Source organism: Cardiocondyla obscurior, linkage group LG07 (genome assembly GCF_019399895.1).
Source record: "Cardiocondyla obscurior isolate alpha-2009 linkage group LG07, Cobs3.1, whole genome shotgun sequence".
In the NCBI taxonomy this organism is placed as follows: domain Eukaryota; kingdom Metazoa; phylum Arthropoda; class Insecta; order Hymenoptera; family Formicidae; genus Cardiocondyla; species Cardiocondyla obscurior.
In genome coordinates, this window is record NC_091870.1 from 8,720,305 (window position 1) to 8,743,832 (window position 23,528).

The 23,528-nt window shown below is 42.3% G+C and overlaps 1 protein-coding gene across 1 annotated transcript in view; it reads right to left on the reverse strand.

The window, feature by feature from the left end:
• Usp47 (ubiquitin specific protease 47) overlaps positions 1–23,096 on the reverse strand; it is a 30,881-nt gene extending 7,785 nt beyond the window's left edge. Inside the window, exons 1-10 of the mRNA XM_070659778.1 lie at positions 22,796–23,096; positions 18,522–18,594; positions 10,749–10,946; positions 10,173–10,523; positions 9,607–9,926; positions 5,877–8,796; positions 5,404–5,655; positions 4,537–4,766; positions 4,239–4,419; positions 3,843–4,103 (exon numbers count right to left, since the gene is read on the reverse strand). Coding sequence (XP_070515879.1) covers positions 3,843–4,103; positions 4,239–4,419; positions 4,537–4,766; positions 5,404–5,655; positions 5,877–8,796; positions 9,607–9,926; positions 10,173–10,523; positions 10,749–10,946; positions 18,522–18,563 — 4,755 coding nt within the window. The 5' untranslated portion in view covers positions 18,564–18,594; positions 22,796–23,096. The remainder of the gene's footprint in view (positions 1–3,842; positions 4,104–4,238; positions 4,420–4,536; positions 4,767–5,403; positions 5,656–5,876; positions 8,797–9,606; positions 9,927–10,172; positions 10,524–10,748; positions 10,947–18,521; positions 18,595–22,795) is intronic.
• Between the last annotated feature and the right edge of the window lie 432 nt (positions 23,097–23,528).

Sequence of the window (23,528 nt, forward strand, 5' to 3'; positions counted from 1 at the left end):
TAATCCAATTCTCTCATATTCTTATTTATTTATTATACACATAATACACATAAAAATCAAAAGTTCTATTTTGCTTTATTATATTTTAATAAAATAAGAGTAATATTTATCTAATGCGTAACGTGCAATTTTTATTATATGAAATGTATGTTTTATAAAGAATTAAAGAATTAAGATTGGAGAAAGATTAGATTTTATTATTAAAACTTACCTATTTTTTTATTGATCTATTGTTGAAGTATGCTTTAATAGAAAGCCTATGCCTAATCAACTGAGCCAACCTGAAAAATATATAATACATATTACATATATAATATTAGAAGTGTTAAAATTACATAATTAAAGAGTTTAAAAAATTAATCAAATAAATATCATTACAAGTAACATGTGTAGCTTCAATGTAAATTAAAATTTAACTAAAATATATTCTTTCAGTATTTTCTATCACCGTCTACGTTTGCGATATGCACTTAATCGTTCTATAAATTTTTCAGAATTGATTTTACATACAGTAATAAAGATTAATCTATTCAGTTAGGCTTGATACTTGATAAGCAATATGACAATCAATGTAGCTTTGCAAAAGATAAAAATAATTGAAAAGTAGAATATTTCAATGGTCAATGTATTCAAACGAGACTCGAGGAAGTCTTTGCGAGATTCATATCCAAATACTTGGGTGCGAAAAGCGCGGAGGAATGGAAAGGCACTGTCTCAAGCAGATCGTCGTTAACGGGGCCGTTCTTTCTCAACGGGGATCTTTCAATCCGGTAGCATCGCTCGCGCGTCACGCGTGTATTACGCGCGTTATGTAAATACAGATATCTGCTTAGTAGCTCAGAGACGAGATATATCGACGCGTTAGATATTACGGACGGCGCGACACTCAGGGGATCGGAATGCGTCGTCGCGATGAGCTCCGGGGAAAGCTCTTCGAGCCCGCTGGCCTGCCGAGATCGGTCCGCGCCTTTACCCGCGGCCGACGATCGGATCTCCCGTGGCCGAATCCGTGGCACGCGTGGAAGGGTATCACCGATACGCGTCGGCCGTACCTTCGACGAGCTATTACCGTCCGATCGTGCGGACGCGTTCGAATGAGCAGAGCCGCCAAGACGGCCTCGCGAACGAACGAACGAACGACCGGCCGTACAAATTTCCGTGATGACAGAGCAGAGACTGACCGAGATAATCCAGCGTCTCTCGCGCTCTCTCGCTCTTTCTCTGTCGCACCCTCGTAACCGTCCCCGTGCCGCGTTCCCGGCGTCGTTTTCCCCGGCGAGTATCGCGGGACCCGCCCGGCGTGCCGCTCCCAACGTCACCGACGACGCGTCCGTCGCGAACCACCGAATCGCACCCGTCGGCCCGCACCGACCTCGCGATTCAGGAACTGACCCCTTACCGAAATCACTGACACATGTGCAACGCACTCACTTTACGCCATGTTTTTCTGCACGGCGCATCACTCGCTCGTCGCGACTGGATCCGTCCCGTGCTGCGCTCTGCCGTCACGTTTCGAAAATAGCGCAGGTAACGGGATCCTCGCCGCAAGAAACGTGACGGCGGACTTCTTTCTCATATCTGAACCGGCTACACTACGTGCACCAGGTTTCCTTTCCTTTCCCTTCTCGTTAGAAGAAATGAAGACAAACTAAGGTAGAGGAAACAAATCTGAGATAATTAATTAAGAGGAAGCTAAAGCTTTCCGTTTCATTACGCAATCGCAAGTAAGAATGACAGACCTTTGCGGCCTGTCTCGCCTATCCTGTCTGTCTTCTTGATCACATGCACAGAGAAATCATATTTTTTTATAAATAAATTTTTACAGCGCTGTAACAATTTATTTATAAAAAACATGATTCCTCTTTGCATGGTTATCAAGATGGATATATGGGATAGGCAAAGCGGGAAAATTTTGCTAAAGTCTACACGCATGCGTATTATTAAGCCTCAGGAGATGTCGCCACGTACCGGTATGAAATTTGCACTTGGCGTCATACCGACGCCGCGCAAAGTTCGGCGGCGGCTTCAGCTTCTCCTTAACGATAGAAAAGAACTTTCGGTGCGCGAAAAGTGTCTTCGCGAGTGTCTTCGCGAGTGCCTGTGTCTAAAGAAATGAACATTACTCTGCAGCGAATGCCGGAGTAAAGTTTCCGGAGCCACAACGCTGTTTCTAACCCGTTCGACGAAGTTCTTTTTGCCCGCCACTCTTTCTACCCAAGGAACACCCAAGAACGCGGATGCGAAACGGTCGCCAGACATCAGGTAAGTTCTCGTCTTACCTATTTCTTTTTATGAATTTGATTTAAAAAATCTTGCAAAAATCTGATCTTTCTACGCGCATGCGTATTATTAGGCTTTAGATGCCGCCACATACCGGTACGAAATTTGCACTTGGCGCCATACCGACGCCGCGCAAAGTTCGGCGGCGGCTTCAGCTTCCCCTTGACGTCAAAAAGGAACTTTCGACGCGTGAAAAGTGTCTCAGCGAATGTCTTCGCGAGTACCTGTGCCTAAAGAAATGGACATCGCCCTGCAGCGGATGCCGCAGGAAAGTTTCCGGAGCCACAACGCTGCTTCCAACCCGTTCGACGAAGTTCTTCTTGCCCGCCACTCTTTCTACCCAAGGAACATCCAAGAACATGGATACGAAACTGTCGCCAGACATCAGGTACGTTCTCGTCTTACCTATTTCTTTTTATGAATTTGATTTAAAAAATCTTGCAAAGGTCTTATCTTTCTACATGAACGCGTATTATTAGGTTTTAGATGCCGCCACATACCGAAATGAAATTTGCGCTTGGCGTCATACCGACGCCGCGCAAAGTTCGATGGCGGCTTCAGCTTCCCCTTGACGTCAGAAAGGAAATTTCGGCGCCCGAAAAGTGTCTCGGCGAGTGTCTTCGCGAGTACCTGTGCCTAAAAAAATGGACATCGCCCTGCAGCGGATGCCGCAGGAAAGTTTCCGGAGCCACAACGCTGCTTCCAACCCGTTCGACGAAGTTCTTTCTGCCCGCCACTCTTTCTACCCAAGGAACATCCGAGAACATGGATGCGAAACGGTCGCCAGACATCAGGGTAAGTTCTCGTCTCACCTATTTCTTTTTATAAATTTGATTGAAACAAAAGGGCGTTATACATGCTTCGATTTTTTGAGGCTCAGATTATTTCGTATTACAATTATATTATTGGCTCATCGTTTTCTTTTCACATCTTTGCTTTGCGTGTACAATCGTTGCGGTTATAAAAATGCATTCAATTACGAAACGAGTATAAAATTCAATTGATAAAAAATTCCGTCAATTATTATTTAAAGCACCAGCTCGGGCGATAGCAGTTTTATGAAAGCGACATTTATCAGGCGTATATTTAACTTCGGGAATCAATTATTATCGCCATTTTAAATCACCTTGAATATATGAACAATTTTCGATATGCCGTCAATTTCCATAGATAATCTTATCTATTACTAATGCAATTTCCGTCCGCTTCAGTCAGTTTAAGCATATAAAATACCGTTAGAGCGTTGCACATCATCGGCGCGTAATTTGCAGAACTTCTCGACGAACGTCTTTTACCTTTAATTAACAAAATTTAAGACCGCGTAAAAGCGAGATTCTCAACGGCAGTCAATTCTCAGATTTCACATTTCGGCATCAGACGTGAAGCAGGTAAAGAAATCAGGACTTCGTCGCGTTTCGCGTAGCGTTATTCTCGCGAATCGGCGGGAAAGGAGCGAGAGGAGAAGTGTGCTTAGAAAGATTAGGCGCTAATTTATCGGGGTAGTACAAAGAGCGTTTTGCGATATAAAAACCGGCAGCCCGGCTTTACTTTTAGCGTCGCGCCCGCGGTGCTTGCGTTTGCTTTTTGTCGTGCATGCGCTTGCAGATCGGAATGTGCCGTTCCGCGGCGGACCGATTGAACTTTCGGCCGCAATGCTCGCACTGAATGTAATCGCTGGTGTCGCTGGGCGGTGGAGGCGGCAGATCGCTCAGATTTCCACCTGCCGCCAATTGTGCCTGCGTCTCCCTCGCGTATCGAATCGCGCTGATGAATTCCTCGTGCTTGCGCCGCCAGTCCGACTTCGCCTCCGGTTTTTTCTTCGTCTGAAAGCAAACAGCGTAAGTAATGCACGTTGGTCTTTTTTCGAGAGAGCACCCAAAGCTCGACGTTATATTGAATAGTTTATATTTTGTGCCGTCAATGGTAGATTCTTTTCGAAGGCGCTCTCTGATACCAACCTCTCGTTTAGCGAAGCCTTTCTTAACAAAAGGCTCGAGTTCGGTTCCTTTGACTCGAGACATCACCGGATCGAATTGCTTTCTCTTCTTGGTTGTCGTTTTCATGCAGATTTCTTCATGAAGACCTATTCGGTTCTGTGCGAAGCTGCGTCCGCATGTTTTACACCTTGTCAAGCCCTTCCTGTCATTATTAATTTATGAAAATATTAATATAATTAATTACTTTTATTTATTTTTAATTTTTATCAATTATGAACTGCTGTTTCCTAATCGAATACGAAATTATTGAGGAACTCACGTGTCGGTAGTTGTGTCATCATTGAAACCTGACGCATTCGAAAACTTGCCACTGCTGGAAGAAGGTTTTTCCGGAGCTTTATTTTTAACTTTACCTCCTCCTTTTGCTACTTCTTTTCCTCTTTCATTTTCTGCCATTCTGTTTTTCACAATGGAATCTTGAATTAAGTTAACACCAGGATTTGATGAAGAGGTCGGGCGGCCTGATACACTGGAAGTTGTTTGTTGCTTCTGAGATTAAATAATAAGCGTGTATAAATTAAACAAGTAAACTGCATAAAAATATATATTTCTATATAAAAAGCGTGTAAGATTAAAAAAGATAGATCACTAAATTTAATGTCATTGTACCTTGTATAAGTAATTCAAGTTTACTATTTGCCTTCATCAATTCTTTTTCTTTCTAAATAATTCTTTCTAATTAATGTGAAACTTTTAAAAATTTTTTGTAGTGTCTGGGAGGTTATATTTATCAATTAATCACAATGGTTTGAGAAATAAATTACGTAACCGTAAAGAGAGATTATAGCACTACATTAATATCAGTTTTATATTGGCTTTATATCTGATTAGTTAATTTCTTTGAAATATATAAAAATTAATATTAATATACATATTATTATGCTTTTAGACTTGTGTAGATTTTAGCTTGATTCACAATTTATGCACGAAGTAAGGTACATTTCATGTTACATTTGAACTAGCGATTAATTTCAATACACAAAAGCTGAAAAATAAATTATTTCATTTAGTATACAGTATCGTTTGGTCCATTCAGTCTCCAAAATAATTAATAATAATAATTAATAAAAATAAAAATTATTTATTATCTCAGATTTTTAGTAAAAGAAAAAAATTTGGTTCTTACTTCGTTAGAAGATTTTTTCATCAACGATCTTTTCAGTAACACTGCGTCGTCTTCTTTCGACGGTCGATCGTCGAAATCGATCATAAAGGAGTCGGATTTTCTTGTAGATTCGTTTGCCGAACCATTTTGGAGAATCACTCCGTCGGTTGTATCGCTTTCCGTCATTTTATTTCCGCTCGAATTCGTACCTTTTGCGAACGTTGATCTTCTCGAGAGTTTCGCTTCTTGATTCCTCGACTCCGAAGCGGGACGCTGAAGTAATAAATCGTTAACATAATATTAATTTTAGCTCAATTTTAATGAACGCAAATTATCTCGAATTAATAGTGTAAATAAAAGTTACTTTTTTTTCTTACTGCAATAGACAGAAGGCAAATTAAATAAGAAAATATATGGGGCATAAAGTTTCCTTCATTATTACAAGGTAGTTTCTAATTAGCAATTATTTAATATAATTTTTTAAGTATACTTACTCGAGAAGCAACCTCAGGACTTTTCGAGGGGGACGAAGAAATACTTCCTCTCGTCGTTCGCGCGTTCGTTTCGCGCTGCTTTATCGCAGCCGAATCGGGACTAGGGCTCTTCGTGATCCTGGATACACAGGATTTAATGTTAATCAATTTCACGGGATTGGCGCCGAGAAAAACGTTACTCGCTGCGCTGGCCGCAGTGCTTGACCTCCTCGCGTTGACGCTCTCTCGTAAGGCCGAGCGTCGATTTGCAATCGCTGACCTCGACTTTTCCGCAGTATTTAATTTACTGTTTTTATCAATCGATTTTCTAATATCCTCGATGGATCGGAGCGGTTTCACGTCAAACGCGGACGTACCCTCCGATCCTATCGGATTTCTCGTAACATCGTGATTGAAATCTTCGGAGGATTTCAGACTCGAGACCGCTTCGTTTCCACGAAGTCTAAAATTTATGAAAGGACGACTCTCGTCCTTTCGCACTCTTACGCGAGTTAATTTCAGCAGGTCCTCTTTGTCCGAGTCGAATTCAAACAGTCGTCGCTTGCACGTCGGCGATCGACCTTCCGTCGATCTCCGCTTGCTCTGATCCGCTTTCGTTGCGATACTCCAAGATGAGAAAACTGTCGGAGTGTCACGAGAAATTTCCGCCGTCTTTCGCAAAGGTGAAACGCGCGAAGATGAAACTTTAGACTTTATATCGTGTCGCCTGCCGCATTCTCTTGTCGGAGAAATTGTTTTTCCCGAAGCACTCGATTTCACCGGCGTGTGAATTGTTTCGCAAAAGAAGATCTTTTTCCTCGCGGTCCGACGAACGGAATTTGGGGAACTGATTTTCCGACAACCCTTTAATTCTTTGTTTGAAGAAGGCTCGGCTACCGTTTGAGGCTTCGTCGCCGATCGACGGATTAGGCCGGTGACACTTTTCTCGCTCTCTTGATCACTTCGGGGATTCGAAGATTCTCTATCGGAGAGACTTTTCTTGAAAACGTCCGATTTCAAAGTAGATTTTCTCTGTTCGTGCAGTTTGCGAGCGGGATAGGTGGCCGAGGTTTTAAATTCCGTTCCGCTGCCGAGTAATTTCGCATGCGTTCCATCAAATTGTCGCCTCGATATCGGGCTCGATGTTTTTTGCAGTTTGCCGCGCTCAATGCGATGATCCGTCATAGTAATCTCTTGAATGTCCACGTCAGCTTCTGTCGGCGTAATAGTTTTGCGCGAGAATTCCGGTGTGGTTCTTTTCCTGCCCTCGACGGACCATGGGCTCGCTGTTCGGAGCATGGGCGACGGTTTACGTTGATTTTTCCAGTGATTACCGTTCGCGATGCGCTTCGAAGGAAATTGACGAGTCGCGCGTTGCCTTCCGTCTTGGGACTTGATAAATTTGCGAACGAGTTCCGTCGATTGAAAATTATTATCGAGCTCCAAACCGTATTTAAGATTTACGATCGAGCTGACCGACGTCGCGGAACTCTCCGAGATTTTCGGCGACCTGCGAGTTTCCGTAATCCTGCCTTTAGGCGAAACAGATATCACCTCGTATTTAGTGACCGAAGGACTCGGAGTGCGCCTGTATTTCGTAGAAACATAACTGATCTTTTTATCGATCGGAGATCTTACAGGCTGTTTCTGAAAATTATTTGAGGCGTATTTGCGTTGTTTTGCTATACTTTTGGCGGTGTCCGTCGATTTAGGTTCGATCAACATCGTCGTAGCAGATTTTTCCGATTCCTTGCAAAAAAATTGTGGACTCGCGACGCGTCTGTCGCGCGTCATTTCAGACGATTTAAATGTATTGTATTTCCGATCGATGCTCGCGGTGATTGCAGATCGTGCGGGTTCGAAGAGGCGAGTCAACCGTGTTAAATTTCGTTCATTTAAATCGCCCGATTTAGATTCAACGGTTCCTCGACCGATGCCCGCGATTTCGAATCGCTTGGATTCGCGATATTGCGGACTCGTGCTTCGTATCGACAACAGTTCTCCGTCACTCCATATCGGTGATTTAGATTCACTCCTTCTATGAGATTGCTCGGACTCGCTGAGAAAAAATCGCGGACTTCTATTTCGTTTTATTAACGTATCCCGACGAAATAATGGCGAGCCGGATGAATCCGACTTTCGATCGATGCTCATTGTTGTCGCAGATCGTTCGGATTCCTTGCAGAAAAATTGTGGACTGGTACGTTTTTTAAATATTCCCTCTTCGTGGAATCGTGGTTTAAACTGAAAAGATCGTCGACCACCAAGGGTACTCGTCTGATTTTTTTGCCGTTCGGAGTTGATCATATTCCGCTTTGTTACCGAGCCTCTGCTCATCTCGGACGACTTGGACTCGATGGTTTCCCGATCGGTGCTCGTAGCCGTTCCAGAACGTTTTGACTCGTAGCGAAGATATTCCGGGCTCGCGCTCTGTCTGGACGAGACTCTTGTTTCGCTCCATACCGGCGATTTAGACTCGCTCGTTCCGCGAGAACGTTCAGATTCGCTGAGAGAGAATCGCGGGCTACCGTTCCGTTTTATTAATTCATTCCGACGAAATAATGGCGAGTCGGACTTCCGGTTAAGGCTCACCGTTGTAGCAGATCGTTCGGATTCCCTGCAGAAAAATTGCGGATCGGTCCTACGTCTTACAAATATTTTTCCGTCGGACGTCAATGACTTGAATCCGTTGATCCGCGGATAAAATCTCGAGGCGGTCTCCACTTTTGTAGCCTCTTTCGATAAGAGGCTTCGCGGACTCGCGCGTCGGCCGAGCGTCTCGGTATCGGAACTCTCCTTCCATCTCGCGCTGATCTCGTCGGCCGCGCGAGTTCCAGCCGGACTTTTTGCACTCTCGAAAATCCTTTGACTTCGTTCCGAGATCCAGCTACTTCCGCTTCTCGCGCTGATCGGGGACGTTTCGGCAATTCTGTTCCTTAGTCTGAGAACGCAAATGTACAACAGCTTTGAAGCAGTAATCGCGGAGAAGAGGCGTGCTTTTCGTTCCAGCGATCGGCCGCACTTTCGGCCCTGCCGCCCAAGCTAATTAGCGCTAATTGTTTTTCCGTTTAAAAAAAAAAATTTCTTTTCTAACGGACGTCGCTCTAGTTACAGTTTCCTTGCAGCCCGGTGTTAAATCTGCCTCGCGCAAATTGCAGTTAAATGCGTCGCGTACGATGATAATTAAGCTTGAGTGGCTTTACACATGTCTTCGAATCGGAGCAGAGGCGTTCACTTGTTCGTTTGCGTACTTGGATTAATCAAATTAATTATTCCTTTTTTTTTTTTTAATTACTCATTTATCTTATTCAATATTTATGATTTCACCAGATTAGTCGTTCACCGCTTGTTCTTTCCTTTGAAATGTATATGCTTTTAGCTTACGGCGATGAGGCGGGGGTTAGGAAAACACATATTAGAACGATCACGCTCGTGATACGGTATTCATTTTTCATCCTTTCGGTCTCTTTACAATGGGCATTGTTAACGTACACATTTGGAATAGTCGAGGGCAGCGATTGCAACTACGTGACGTGTAAATTAATTCTGGCAAGCGCAGCGGCGAATTGTTAGCGATTTGCCGGTAATCGAGATTCGCAATTATTTGCACAGTTATGTAAATAATAGACGTAATTTCTAATCACGATAGTATGGTGCGCGTTATACTTATACGCGCACGTGCGCTCTGTGCTCGTATTTTATTTACAGCTGCACTATTCGAGGAAAAAAAAAAAAAAAAAAAAGTTCTTACCTGGAATTCGATTTCGGAATCGCCGGTTCCGCCCGTTTTTTCGTCACCGTGCTGGTCGAAGTCGATTGCTTCGTCACGCTGCTCCTTTTCGCGTTCGCGTTCTTGAATCGTTCGAGTCGCTCCTCCGCCTGAGACAATTTCCTCGTGACGTTCTTCTTCGAGAGCTTGTCGGGCACATCCACCATAAGATATTCCGGAAACTCCTCGCTTTCTAAATCGTTCTTCACGCGATGCTTCAGAGACTCGTCAAATCCCATTAAATGGATCTTCGCCATCATGCGATTTCTGTCTATCATGTCCTGGTCCAACGTTTCGTATTGCTGCGAAATATTAAATTACAGATAATAAAAACAGCCGTAGTATTAAAGCGTGTAAAATGTCTAACGAAATAACGTCGGTGAATATCAGTAAAATTAGTTATTAATTACAAAAAAAAAAAAATGGATATAATTAATTATACATTGAATTAATTTGAGATGTGACTAAAGTATCTATGTGTGTATGTAAAATGCAATGTCAGGCTAACATTTAAAGCTGACTTAAAGTTAGGGTATTGCGCAACCAACCTCATTGTCATTTTCGTGACGATAATGCTCGCTTGCAAACGTGGCGACGCGATTCTCGACGCCGTATTCGTCCTCGTCATCGTGACGACGTACGGACGGTCCGAACGAGTCGCGGATGATCTCTTCGTGGTAAGAAACGACAGGTTTGCCGCCGTTAACGTTACTGTTGACGTCCGCCCGCGCCACGCGTTTCACGGACTGTCGATTTACCGTCACATTACCGTTTCTCTGGGTCGCCGCGCCGTTCATATTCGTCTGCTTCCGCAGCTTGTTCTCGAGCGGCTCCAGCGGGTAGCTCCTGTCGATCCCCTTCACGGTGGTCTGCCGTCTCTCGTCGAACATTTGCCTTACCTGCACGACAATCAATACTCACGCGAGCTTTCAAACGAGTTAATTAAACGCTCGCGAAAATAGCCTGAATGTGCGACCCGCTGAAATTTTATTTTTTCGTGCGAAGAGAATAATTTAAATAAAAAGAGAGAAAAAAAAATTAATTAATAATAATAAAAAGGGTGGAAAAAAAATTGCAGCGAAAGAGCTAGGTAAGGCGGTAAGGTGAACCGATTTTCCACGTACTTTACCGCCTTGCGAGGTCGAGGTCGTCGTCGTGGCCGTCGTCGTCGTCGCGGTCCGGACCGCCGTCGAGCCGTGATGCGAGCTATTCGAGCCCGCGCTACCACGCTGCACCACTTGGTAGGCCCTCTGCTGCTGCTGATCGTAGAGCTGCAGCAGCTTCTGCTCCTTTTCCTGCAGCTGCTTCTGCTGGAAGCGGGCCTGCGTCGCGGGATAATTCGCTTTGAGTACCGACGTGTCGCCGCGCGGAAATGCGGGCCGACGTCGCCCGCGGTCGGAACGTCGGCTCGCATGCGAGAGGCGCATAGTATCGCGGTAGGCTCTACTGCCGGGCTATAGAAACGACGATGCACGTATAGGCACCCGGCGCCGCCTCATCGATTCACCTCTAACCTACATGCGAGGGGGTTAGTAAACTCGTTATTATGCCGAGGCAGGGACCGCCTCGTCTTTTAACCCTGCGCCGACCTGACGTCTCGGCCCTTCCGCGCTAAGGGTGTGTTATTAAAAGTATTACTCGCGAACTACCTGGCTGATTACGTAACCGCGCGTTAAAGATAAGGTTTCAGTTGCATCTATAAAAAAAACGAATAAAGATTCGCGCTGCTATTTCGTAAACTGAATTACTTGAATATTTGATTACGTTGATTTAATTGTAATTATATTAAAAATAAAAAAAAAATTTTTTCTCCTTAGTATTATGCGCTAAAAAATGTACAAGTATTTTTTTTTCGTGGCGTATATAAAGAAATTAGTAAAATTAAAGCGAGGGGTTTCTTCAGAGTTTAAAAAGTTTGACGTTTTTTTTTAAATATATATTTAAGTTTTAATACTTTTCGCGGTGTAGGTTCTGCACAGATTTTAATTTTGGATAATCGTTTCGCGAACGATAGGGTAAAGATCAACTGTGGTTCAATAATCATGCGGCAGTTCCTAATTGCATATCCCTTCGATGATTGTATCGGCAATCAGGCGCGCCACTAATTGATTCATTCCTAATGAACCTGCCATATTGAACACTTTGCCTCGGTATATCGCGCAGTTTACTGGCGTAAACTTGAGATTCAGCGGGAAGATTATTGATAAGGATAATCGAGGGCGGTATTAATTGGCGCGCTCGAAGTCATACGTCAATTAATAGACACGCTAGGAAAGATGTACAACAAATTGCTTTTAAGGCGATCTTGATTTTCTGAACAGCCATTACGCTTCGTAAACGTGTGTAATTAAACATTGAATTAATTCCCGCGCAATACGTGTAATTAAATGTTGAATTAACGGGGGGGCGCAAGTCGAAAGTACTTTGCAGACGTATAAGAAATGAATTTATTAATTACAGAGTGAAATTGCACGTTACTGACTTTGCGTGGAATCATCATTACTTTTCCCCCAATGAGTAAACATACGTAATGCACCGCTATTACATTGGTAAACGGTAATATACGTTCACGATTTCAGCGATCAATACGCACGGTAAATACGATTACTATATTTCCACTGCGCTCTAATTAAATATAAAGCTATTTGATAATGATGCGCCCGTTAATGGACGACTGCCAATTAGATGTGGATGAATAAAATAGATTAAAAAAAAAAAATTAAAAAAAAAGCGAGTAAGGAAATTAAATTTAAATGATTCAGCGTAAATGCTTGTTGAAGCTAATTAAAAAAAAAAACGATACGCAAAGTAACGCTTTGGAATCACGATTTTTGTGCCTTTTACACACATGATAAGAACGCACGCGGGCGGCATTTAAAGGAAAGATCACGCGCCGGGCGTCGTTTTAAATCGCGTGGGCACCCGAGATTCGAGAAGTCGACGACTCCGGCACACATAACCGTATATAGAATAAGTAACGTTCCCGTTTCTCCGCGTGTCTCGCCTCGCGGTTTCTCCTTTTTTTAACTTTAGGATACAATCTTACGAAATATTTGACGTTGACCTGCTTTAACGACGCGATCACCTACTTCTGCCGCCGCTCCGTTTTTATTAAACGCAACAATTTGTGTCTTATAGCCCGTTTATATATTTTTTTTTTTTTCTTTTTCGTTGCAGTGGACTTTTGAAATTAATACCATAGTTTCCAAACTGGGAAGTGCGGTATCGTATTCCTGAGCTGCCCATGACGTTTTCATGTCCATCGACACCCCGCGAGCGGGAGCGCCCAGCTGCTGCGACCGGATATGCATTCTTCTCCTCGGTTTCTCAATTCTTTCGAGTGTCGTCGACTTTGCGGCTACCGCGAGGGATTTTCGCATCAATTCCTTCACGTCGAGACCTCGGTAAGTAACACGACTTCATATTTCACTGCATGCAATATCTTTTTTTGCCGCAACGGATTACGATGACGTAGCGGTTGCGCCCGCGATGTATCGCTCCTCACGTAAAATCGCGGCGCGGACTCGACGTTCATGCAAATTAGCACGCGCGCAAAACGCAGCCGCGTTCAATGTCAACGCCAACCGGTGAAACGCCCGTACATACGCAACGCGGACGGCAGTCGAACGTTTTCACGGGCGATCGCGCGGTTAATCGCGAAATGATCAATTTCGGGAAAGTTACGGGGACGCAATTAAACCAAGGACGGTTTAATAATCGGCGAACGCGCACATTGCAACGCCAACACGACACGGGGTACTGTGAGCGTTACCATCACAACAATGTTTTGTTGCAAACGACAGCGTGCCCACGTCGCGGAGCAGCGCGCATGTCCGTCTAAAAGCTATCCACCCTCGCGACTGCGGATGATAGCTACCGCTGGGTGGACGATCGACAAGGCACGCGACCGAGTCCCAAGTGTCGATTTGCATCGATTCGCTTCAATAGTTTAGCGGTCTTTCCGCTCCTGCCTTCGCGGAACGGCGACGCAATCGAGCGAGGCGACTTGGCGACTAGACTCATTGACATATAGGCGAATTTATGCACTCGCGGGGTATAAGGTACGCGAAGCGTGACGTCGAATACTAACGCGATTATCTGTAAATACCTGTAAAGGAGAGACCGTACGATATTTCGACGATCCAACGGCGACCTTTCCAAATGATCGTTATCGATGCATTTTTTTAAACAAACCTCTTAGATTTATTTAATTATTTCATTAGTCATTTCATTAGTGCGCTTTCACATTTTTTTTTTTTTTTTTTACCACGTACAACGTCTCCAAATTTTATCGCTTAAGATGCTGAATTAAAAAACGACTTTCTCTCCCTCGTTTAATTCTTCAGAAAATAATTATGTTAAATACATTCTTTCCTTTCTGTTATTAAAATGCTTCGCGTATCCCGCGGAAAAAGTAGTTTTATTTCTTCGGATTAATATAGCGGTAAGAAAGTTAGTTCGTCACGGCATATTGCAGTCTTAGCGGCGAAGTCTGTTACAGTCTGGATAAGTTTACTCGGCGTAAATCGCTCTCGCAAAGAACTCGAGGCAACCCATCGATGTTGCTCGAAAATTTCGCCGAGGTATAAAGTTCAAGGTTGGAAAGAGTAATGGAGGTGATCTTAGGAATTGATATAAACGAGTCGTACGTTTGGCAGTTGGTTTATCAAGATTTATTACTTCCTTGTCGCCTTCGCGGATCTGGCACGCCGACGCGAAAAGTTGATCGCTCGGATGAGTTAATGTCAATTTGCGTTAATAAAATGAACGTTATAATTGCAGCTGCGACTTCGCGCTGAGTGACGGGGCGCCGTTCGCCGAATATAAAAGAATTGAATGGAATATAATTTACTAAAAGCGTTAGTCGCACGCTTCCGTTGACGTTTTTAAATATCAATTGAGGACATTTATCCGAAAGCCATCGAATATTTTTGTGAATCGTGTCCCATTTCGATTTTAATAGCCGCGCTTTCCGCACGCTTCGTCAGGAATAGGTTTCTGGGAAAAATCGTTGTAATGCTTCCCGGGAAGCACCCCGTTCGCGTGTCTCCTATCAGGTTTGCAACGGTATTGCCGCGTCATATTACTGCAAATAAAAAAAAAAGCCCAGAAAAAAGAATTTCCTCGATTTCTCCGTCGAGCGTTGTTTTTTTTTTTTTCGCGTAAAAATTATCCTTTCGCCGGGAAATGCCACCGCCGCGAAAATTAGTTGTTCTTTGGCGTAAGAAAAACAAGTCTTGTTCTTCAAATCAATACGCGCGGCTCGCAAAAGGATGCACAATGAGAAACGTAATTTCTTTCGCGAGAAGACAAATAGCCTGTCGTTTTTCTCGACAACGTAGGCCGTGAACAAATCTAGATCGTGATAATCACTTCGATCGCGAATGAAAAATGTTTACCTTATTTTTGCGATAATACTGTCAGCTTATATAATATTCGATGAAATTTTTTAAAGCGCTTTGTGTGTCGGCATGTATAATTCTTTTATACTGAATTATTAAAAGAAAAAAAAAGGAGGGATTTAAATTGCCGAGAGTCAAAGTGAAACTTTTTCCCCGTTTAATTTTAATTTAAATAGCTCGAAATGAAATCGTGTTGTGCAATTTCTGCAGATTGAACGTCGCAATTAAAACACAATAATTGAATTTTCTTTCGCTTCCAAGTCTTTTTTTTTTTCTGTTACTTCGTGAATGCGTAAACATCGATGAACGATAGAATACGGCCGGGCGGTGATTTTCATATATCCGATTGCCGTTTGACGTACGAAGTTACACACGATTGTCGTCATTTGGGAATTATCTATTTATACGTCTGTACCTCGAAAAACTCGTGGCTTCTTCAGCGACTCGCATCGATCGAGCCGAATCGCGTTCGAAAACGGGGTTACGAAAAATGCAGGATTGTTTGCCCGGGAAAGGGGGAAAAGGACCGAAGGAAAAGATCGTGGAAAAATGCTGGGCGCAGGTACCGCACTCGTGATTACGATGCTCGGCAGACCGAGAACCAATCATTTCGCACGACCGGCGATGCTCTCGTGGAACCTTGAACTTTGCATTTCGTCGAAGACGAATCGAATTTTCGCGTGCAGCCATGCGAACTTTTTACACACCGTCATATCGCACCGTCGAGGCACTTCCCCGAACGGGAATTCAACTCCGCGGCATAAGTACGAAATTAACCTTTCGTTAATTGCAAATCGCGCGGAAATTTATTCTAATCGTCGCGATCTCGGAGGAGGGTACAAATGATGATTTTCAGGGCTCGGCACCTACGCTCGAATCTGATTTCTATATTTAAGTGTTGCGCCGATTGCGATCTTGGCCTTAGAAGTGCCACCGATTCGCGGTAACGAAACGTTGAACGTTGGCGAGAGGAGGGTAGAGTACCGAGAAAAGAATGACGAGAGGTAGCTCCGCCGACTTGCGGAGACAGGGTCTCGTTGTCTACCGCAGATCGTGCACGTGTCGCGATCGCGAAACCTGTCCATAATTACTTTGCTTAACTGGGCATGCACCTCGCGAAATTACAATTACAAATCGCCGGCAAGCGAGGTCTGCGCCGTGCTCCCTCATTAATTATTTATGAGATAACCCGTTGCGTTCGCGGCGGTCCTCCTTGCCCCGAATCCAGATTCAGATTTGTCCGAGTGAACCTCACTTTCCGTGCGGCACGCACCTCTTTCTTGCGTGCCGGTGCGTGTCGAGCTGCGTGCACGTGGAACGTACGCTTGTCATGTGCAAGATCAAAATTACGCGTTTAGAACCTCGATAAAAATTGTACTCGTACCTAGCTTTCTGACGTTCGCCGCGAAAACTGTACGCTTTTTTTACAACTTTTTAACAAGAACGAATTTGTAAAGATTACGGTTTGGTAAAATTCTGGGACACGCTACAGGCGCGCGTCACTGTTACACGATGTCTAAAAATGGGCTGGCACATCAATTACTTCGCGGTCTAATTAGCTTAAAGAATGAAATAGTTTTCTAGAAAGCATTTTCAATGACGTGTCTGAATTGCACGGTCCTAAATTAAGTTCTCAGATTTTTTTTGTAGTTTAGTACCTTTAATAAATTCCAAATCTCTATATTGATAATTGGCAATACTAGATGACGTAACGTAATTATTCTAACGACAGTAAAAAGTGTTCAAAAAAATTAATAATGGCAAGCAAAGATAATACAGTCGTGTGCAATCGCGATTAAGTTGGGCAGTCTAATCGATAATGACGTAACGCATTCGTGTCCGTTCGAGGCTATTTTTTTTTTCTCACACCTTCCACGATACAGGAAGGCCAAGCGTGGGCATCGCGAAATACGTGCGTCGTTCTCTTGGCTGTTTGTCGTTTTTGCGCGTTAATATCTCGAGTCATTTAAAGACAAATCGAATATTGCGTATAATGCAATTCTGCGTTATACAATAGTTCCGCTTGCATTAATGTTTTTAATTTTTCTTGGAAATCGCGTACCTCTGCTTCCTATCGTGTCTTAAATTTCAGAACAACGCGGCAATTTTCACTGTGCAATTTTTTTTTTACGCATTTTTTATTAAATTAATCAATCACAAAAAAAGCAGCAGCAATTAAATCTTTACATCTTCTTTTTGAATAAGAAAATATATGTTAGATAATATAAAAAATTACTGCAAAGTTAGAATTAATCTTTGTAAACGGCTGCAAAAATTTATTTTCAAAGGCAAAGTTTTGCAAAAAATAATACGACTCGAGAAATTTGCCGTATGACACATCTCAGCACGAAGGAAGTGACGTCACAGTATTATAGTTACAAGTCCCTCAATGGTCAGTCATGGTTGACAAACCAAGCGTCCACTTTTTTATTCCCTTCAAGTCTTCTTTGGCTTTAATATAAGTCTGCCTAGAGATTGCCCTTCGAGGTGTGTCGTACAAGGAATTAAAGTGAACTATTAAAGTTCGTATTTAAAACATCTATCTTATCTTACATAGAGAAATATTTAAAAAAAAGAATCAAATTAATTGATTAGATCCTCTTAAAAAAATTTTACGTGGTAAATTTATCGTCATTAATTTTTTTACGTCGATATAATACCGAGAAATATATTATGGAACGATAGGCGGAGCAGAGGTTTGCATTTGAAATTCGTCTAAATATCAACTGTCCATCGGATTTGGACATATCGATACGTGGGCCGATCGTTGTGCGCGCGAGACCTGAACAAGATGCCATATATGTGTCCGCTTGGCACAGAAACGATACGTGGGCCAAAAGAACATGTATCAAAATTGTAACCGGTCTATCTGAAAGTATTCCGATTACAAAACAAAGAGGGGAAAGAGCGAGAGCGAAAGAATTACTGCGATGTAATAGAATCGACAATTTATTACGTTATCGTAAGAAAGATTCTTATCAAGAACGCGTTTTTCTACCTTACGTAATATTTTCATAGACGTACGCGATTTATTTTACAAGGATCATAATTAATATCTGACGTAATGAAGCGTTACTGTCAGGAATAAATTTTTGAAGCTCCTGGATTCACGCCAGCAAAGAGCACGATTAATAATACATTTAGTAGTGATTATTACATTATAATATAATAATAATTATTTATAAATATTAAACTTATTAAACACTAAGAAATGCATATTATTTGCATAAAACTAAAGAAATATTTTTTGCTCAACAATTGAAACTTTTGATATAATTTAGTAATTTTTTTTATTTGCATCTAGTTTTTCTTCTTTAAAATCTGTTCCATTTTATTATTAATTGCGTACAAGCGACACGTATTTAAAGCGCCAATATTAAAGATGACACGATTACATTTCTTCTTAAATTAATGAATCTATTAATTTATCTGTCTATGAAAACTTATCTTTTATAATGTCGTAATTTTTTAAAGTGACAAAATTGATTACTTTACCTGTAGCATCTCGAGTCGCGACGACGCCTGTGGTGCTGCCATATTTTAGCTGCCTATCGCTTATGATCTCGTTCTATAAAAATAAAAAGAGTTTCGTAATTTATTAAAGAATAGACATTTGTTAATAATAACTACAATATATTTTATACATTTCGCTAACAAATAGTTAAGAAATGAGAAATTATTAATTTAATATCGTCGACCGTAGGTGAATATCGTTTAAAAATAATATTTTTAATATTTAATCCGCGAAATGTTGCTTTTACACTGAAATATACCGATTCAGACAGGACGCGAATAAAAAGAAAAAGAGGGTAATGTAAAAGTAGACTTATCAGGAGATACGATTGTGCCTCGCGCCAAGTTTACGTAAACCGTGTAAACCGGCGAAGCAGATCTACTTTGAGAAAATTACACGTACATTTTCCATCTCGTTGATTTATAATTTTAATACAATAAGTTAATTTATAATTAACAAGTTTCATCAGTTTAGCGAATTTCTCACGGGATTATAAAACGCTCTTCCGGCTTGATAAATTGAGATGCGTTTGCATACGTTACAGGTATTCCGGTAAAGGTAGTAGCGTTGGCGTCATAAACACTTAGACAAATGTTGCGTATCTGTAATTCGCAAGTGGTAGCGCGGTAATATCGCGGCCGAAAATAGGTTCGGATCGGCGTGTGTGCGTGAAAACGATGCAGCTCCTCGAGCTCCAAATAATTATACTTGAAATAGAATTGCGGACTGTATGTATTAGCTGCAAAACATAAGTGGCCCCATAAGTGGATGCGCCGTAATAACCGAGTAAATATGGTTTGCTTTAGAAATTTATTACTTGTAGGACTACAACGTGCAAGTACGCTCTGACGTAAAATTGAGATCTGCACCGTGAAGTGCTAATTAAGGTAACATTAATATTTTTAAATTAAGCTTGGAAATCACAAAACACACGCTTCGTTATTGCGTTAGGAAATAATTTTATATTTCAAAGTACTTTTTTTTTATAGATACTATCGTTTTGCTTGGATGAAAATCCAAAGGTAAAGTTGACGTACTTTCCGAAATGAAGTTACAGCACGTATTTCAAATTTAATTTTCGTTAACGTCAAATAATAGAAATTGCGGAATCAATTTTTGATAAATAAATCTATAAAAATACCTTTAAGCTACTTAAGATTTCTCAGAATCGCGTAAAGAGAGAAACGCCGAGCTATCGTGAGCGCGTGCTATTCCCGAGCGGGGATATGTACATCAAAGGCTTATAATTGGCTTTCACTTTTTGCTTCCCACCTGCCGCATTATCGCGGTGCAATTCGCGCGGCGCTCGCAAAGGTAATTCTAATAAAGCCAAAACGAATTCGAGCTCTGGACGGAGCGGCGAGTGAAACCGATCATTGTTGCTCTTTTGTACGAGTCCACCCCTCTGTAAAGATCGAGCCCGGGGCGGTGTAGGTGGCAGCAAATGTGGGCGCAATTGATATTGTATTATCGGATTTGATCGTTTTCGTACATACGTTTTTTATCCTGATTTTTTTATTCAGTTAGCAGAACAAAAAGAAATTTTTTTTAAATATATTTTTTTGTCGCTATTTAAATTTTTTTTTTATATAATTAAACGTGAATAATATCTGGGTTTTTTTAATTAATGTATTCGCGATCCAAATTCATTTAAATTCGATTGTCCTTGACAAGACGCTCTTCAGGAAATTATCGATACGTCATGGCTGTGGAGGTAACAGTGTTTTTAGGCCAACAGACACTGTGACTCACGATCCCTGACGCAATCGCGAGACTTTTATGGTTAAGGTCCGAGAGACGTAGCTACTCGCGACTTACTTGCAATTTTCTCCAAGCGTGAAGACGCACGTCTTCACGTTAACGCGTTAATGACAGAAATAATCGGTAACTGTCGCATTAAACGCTTAATTAACTCTGTTAAAATCGTCGTAGCTGAAGTATACAATTCGTACGACACGGTCTACTTTATATTCGAAGAGATTGCGTTACTATTAATTCACGTATATTAACAAAAAAAATTTTTATTCCTTTTTATCGTTATCACTCGGTTTCTAAACTGCTTATTTTTATCGCAAGCTGTCTGATCCTTATCTATATGCATACGTAAGCGACGTTTCACGGTTGAAGAACCGACTTCATAACGTGGAAGTCCCGGAATCGAACTCGTCCGGTTAGGTTCGATTCGCGAGTCTTTGCGGGACAAATCTATCGACGGTATGTGCGCGAAGCGAACGAAAATGTCCGGCGACCCAGGTATTCGACTCTCGTGTGCTCTTATTGCGCGGATTATTTATAGTTTTACTAAAAATGTACTCTTCGCCGCGAATCACCATAGGCTAACTCCCATACGTATGATCAGCACCAAGTGCACGGCTTCGTTTCTATAATTAAACCGCACGCGCGTGCGGTCATTTGCGATGAAGTTCGCGAGATGCGAATGTGTACGTACGTGACCGTGCCGATAAATCGCCCGAAACAATGAAATTGGACGAGCAAAAACCGCGTAACGATATTACGCGACGTCTACTCTCGGCGGTTGACTTTAATTGATGCCCCGAAAAAAAAAAAAAAAAACGAAAGAAGCGCACGACGGACTTTATTCTTCGGGCAATTAGGCGCCACTCCCCAAGCTGCACCGGATAAGAATCTCCGCAACAGCTTAATAACGCGCGAACCACGACGTCGGAATTTTCGGCGTTATTGCTTGCGCGTGCATAATTAAGTTCGTACACTTGCATATGGCGAGCACGTGCCCGGTTCGAAGATGAGGAAGAAAAGGTACGCGGTTGAATGCGTTTGACACGTCGTGTCGGGATAACAACAGGGCGCGGCACATGCCGCAATTTGCACGGGTTTTGGATTTACCGGAAATCTTAATTTCTCTACGAACGTCTATCTCGTCACGCGCAAAAAGTATATCTCTTTACATTGAAGCACTCGTCAACGATCTACCGTTCGTCCGGAGATCTCTAAAAAAAGAAAAAAAAAAGTAAAAGCTGCGCGGAGCCGCGATTAAAATTCAGACTGCCCTCGTTACTATAGAATTCATTCAGTTAAAATCGTAATTAATTAAATAGCGCTAGATTATAATTCTGCATTGATTAAACGGCAAATTGGCATTGTGCGGCACAAAACAATATTCTCGATGCGGCTCGCCGGTGAGTTAATTACTCCGCAATTAATGCCGCGGCGGCTTTTAATAGCGTCTTCGAGATACGGGGGAGAAGCAATGATTTAACGGGCTGTGCGTAACGGTGCAATTAGGTGGCCTGCGTCTTAAGAACGCGTCTGGCTATTCCGCTCTCACATTCCTGTTATCTCTCATCTCGGCGCGGCGAAGCTAGACGCGCCGCAGACGCGATTTCTTTCTCTCCTCCGGGTAATCGTCAATAATTACGTCGCAGGTCTAACTCGGCAGGATTGACGTAAAGCGCGGCTCGACAATTATTTTCGTCGCTTACCCACGTACGCCCTTTAAATCGCGCGATTATAGCGGAATTTAAGCGCGCGACAAACTGCACGATTTCGTTCATTAAAATAAATTGCAATGGCAAGTGTGTGTGAATTTTTCTATGAGAAACTGCAATGTCAATTAATTTTTTTCGCTGCTCTAAAGCTAAAAGATCCGCCGTTATTCCGTAATAAAATTTGACGTTTCAATTACATCCACACTTTCGATCCATTTACATCTTAAAAGTCAAAGTATTGCCCACATTTTATCTCAATTACGAAAGCAAGTTTTAACAATGCATTGTTCTTACGATCATTAAAGCGCAGGCTATCAGAACGGCGCTTCCATTATACATATTTCATTACATTCGTGTAAATATTTGCTTGAATAAAATTTAATAATTTAATGATGCTTTCACGTCGTCTCATCAATTATAATTTTCGGAAAAAAAAAAAAACGACCGTGATAATGGCTTTATCATTAGTTACGCGTTAACCACGTTGAAAATCACTATTACATTTTCTGAAAGAAAGTTGAAGAGCCAGAACGCTTCTCGCGACTAACTTTCAGCGGTACGCAGCGATAAATTAATGGACATTGAAGTGGCATGCAAAATGTGATTAATATTTTTCGAGAAAACATCAACGTCACTCGCAATGTGAATTAATCTAGCAATTCTGAAAGAGTCAATTAAAAAAAAGTATCAGTACCAAAAATAATTTTCTAGCCTCCTCGACTCTAGTTTCCCTTTAAAAGATATTAATTTCAAAAAAACATTCGATAGTACCGCGGGAATAAACTTACGCGATCGTCAGACCAACGAGACGGTATCGAGCTGTTTCGACGATTTTCTTGACGTTCACCAAAGTGTGACTTGCGTAGCACGTTTCGTTTTACGGTACTCGTTGTGCATTATCAAAGCGGTGCGATAAGGCAGAATCTATTTAGCGTCGCCGAGTTCGATAGCGCGGGGAAACGAAATCTACGAGCGAACGGCGCACGGCGTGGCGTGACGGAAAAGCAAATCGAGAAAGCGCACTCACCGTTGTCCGCGGGAAAGGACTCGGGCAGGAAGGTAATCACAGGCGATCCGCGGTCCGTCTTTACGCGAGGAGGACCAATGCTACACTGACAGTTCCACCGTCCCTCTCTGATTCATCCTGCGACTCCCTCTCCGTCCTTCTCCCGTCCACCTGGGAGAATGAAGAGAGTAAAAAGGCACCGGCGAGTAAACGAGCAAACGAGGGTTCGTGAACCCGAGAGAGAATACTGGGAGGGAAGTGAATGTCAGGTGAACGCGGCGCGTCCTGCTGGAAATGATGACAAGTCAGACCTCGCGATCCCTTCGCCGGAAGGTGTCCTTCGAGAGCTTCGAAGATATAATAAAGTTTCTTCGTGATGAAGTGATTTATCGGCGTGATGGATCATCCGGAGATGAAAGACTAGTTGGCCATGCTTGATAAATTGAATTCTTAACGAGTAGAGAGTATATCAACGAAAGATCGCAATCGACGGTGGATAGTATTACGTAAAACAA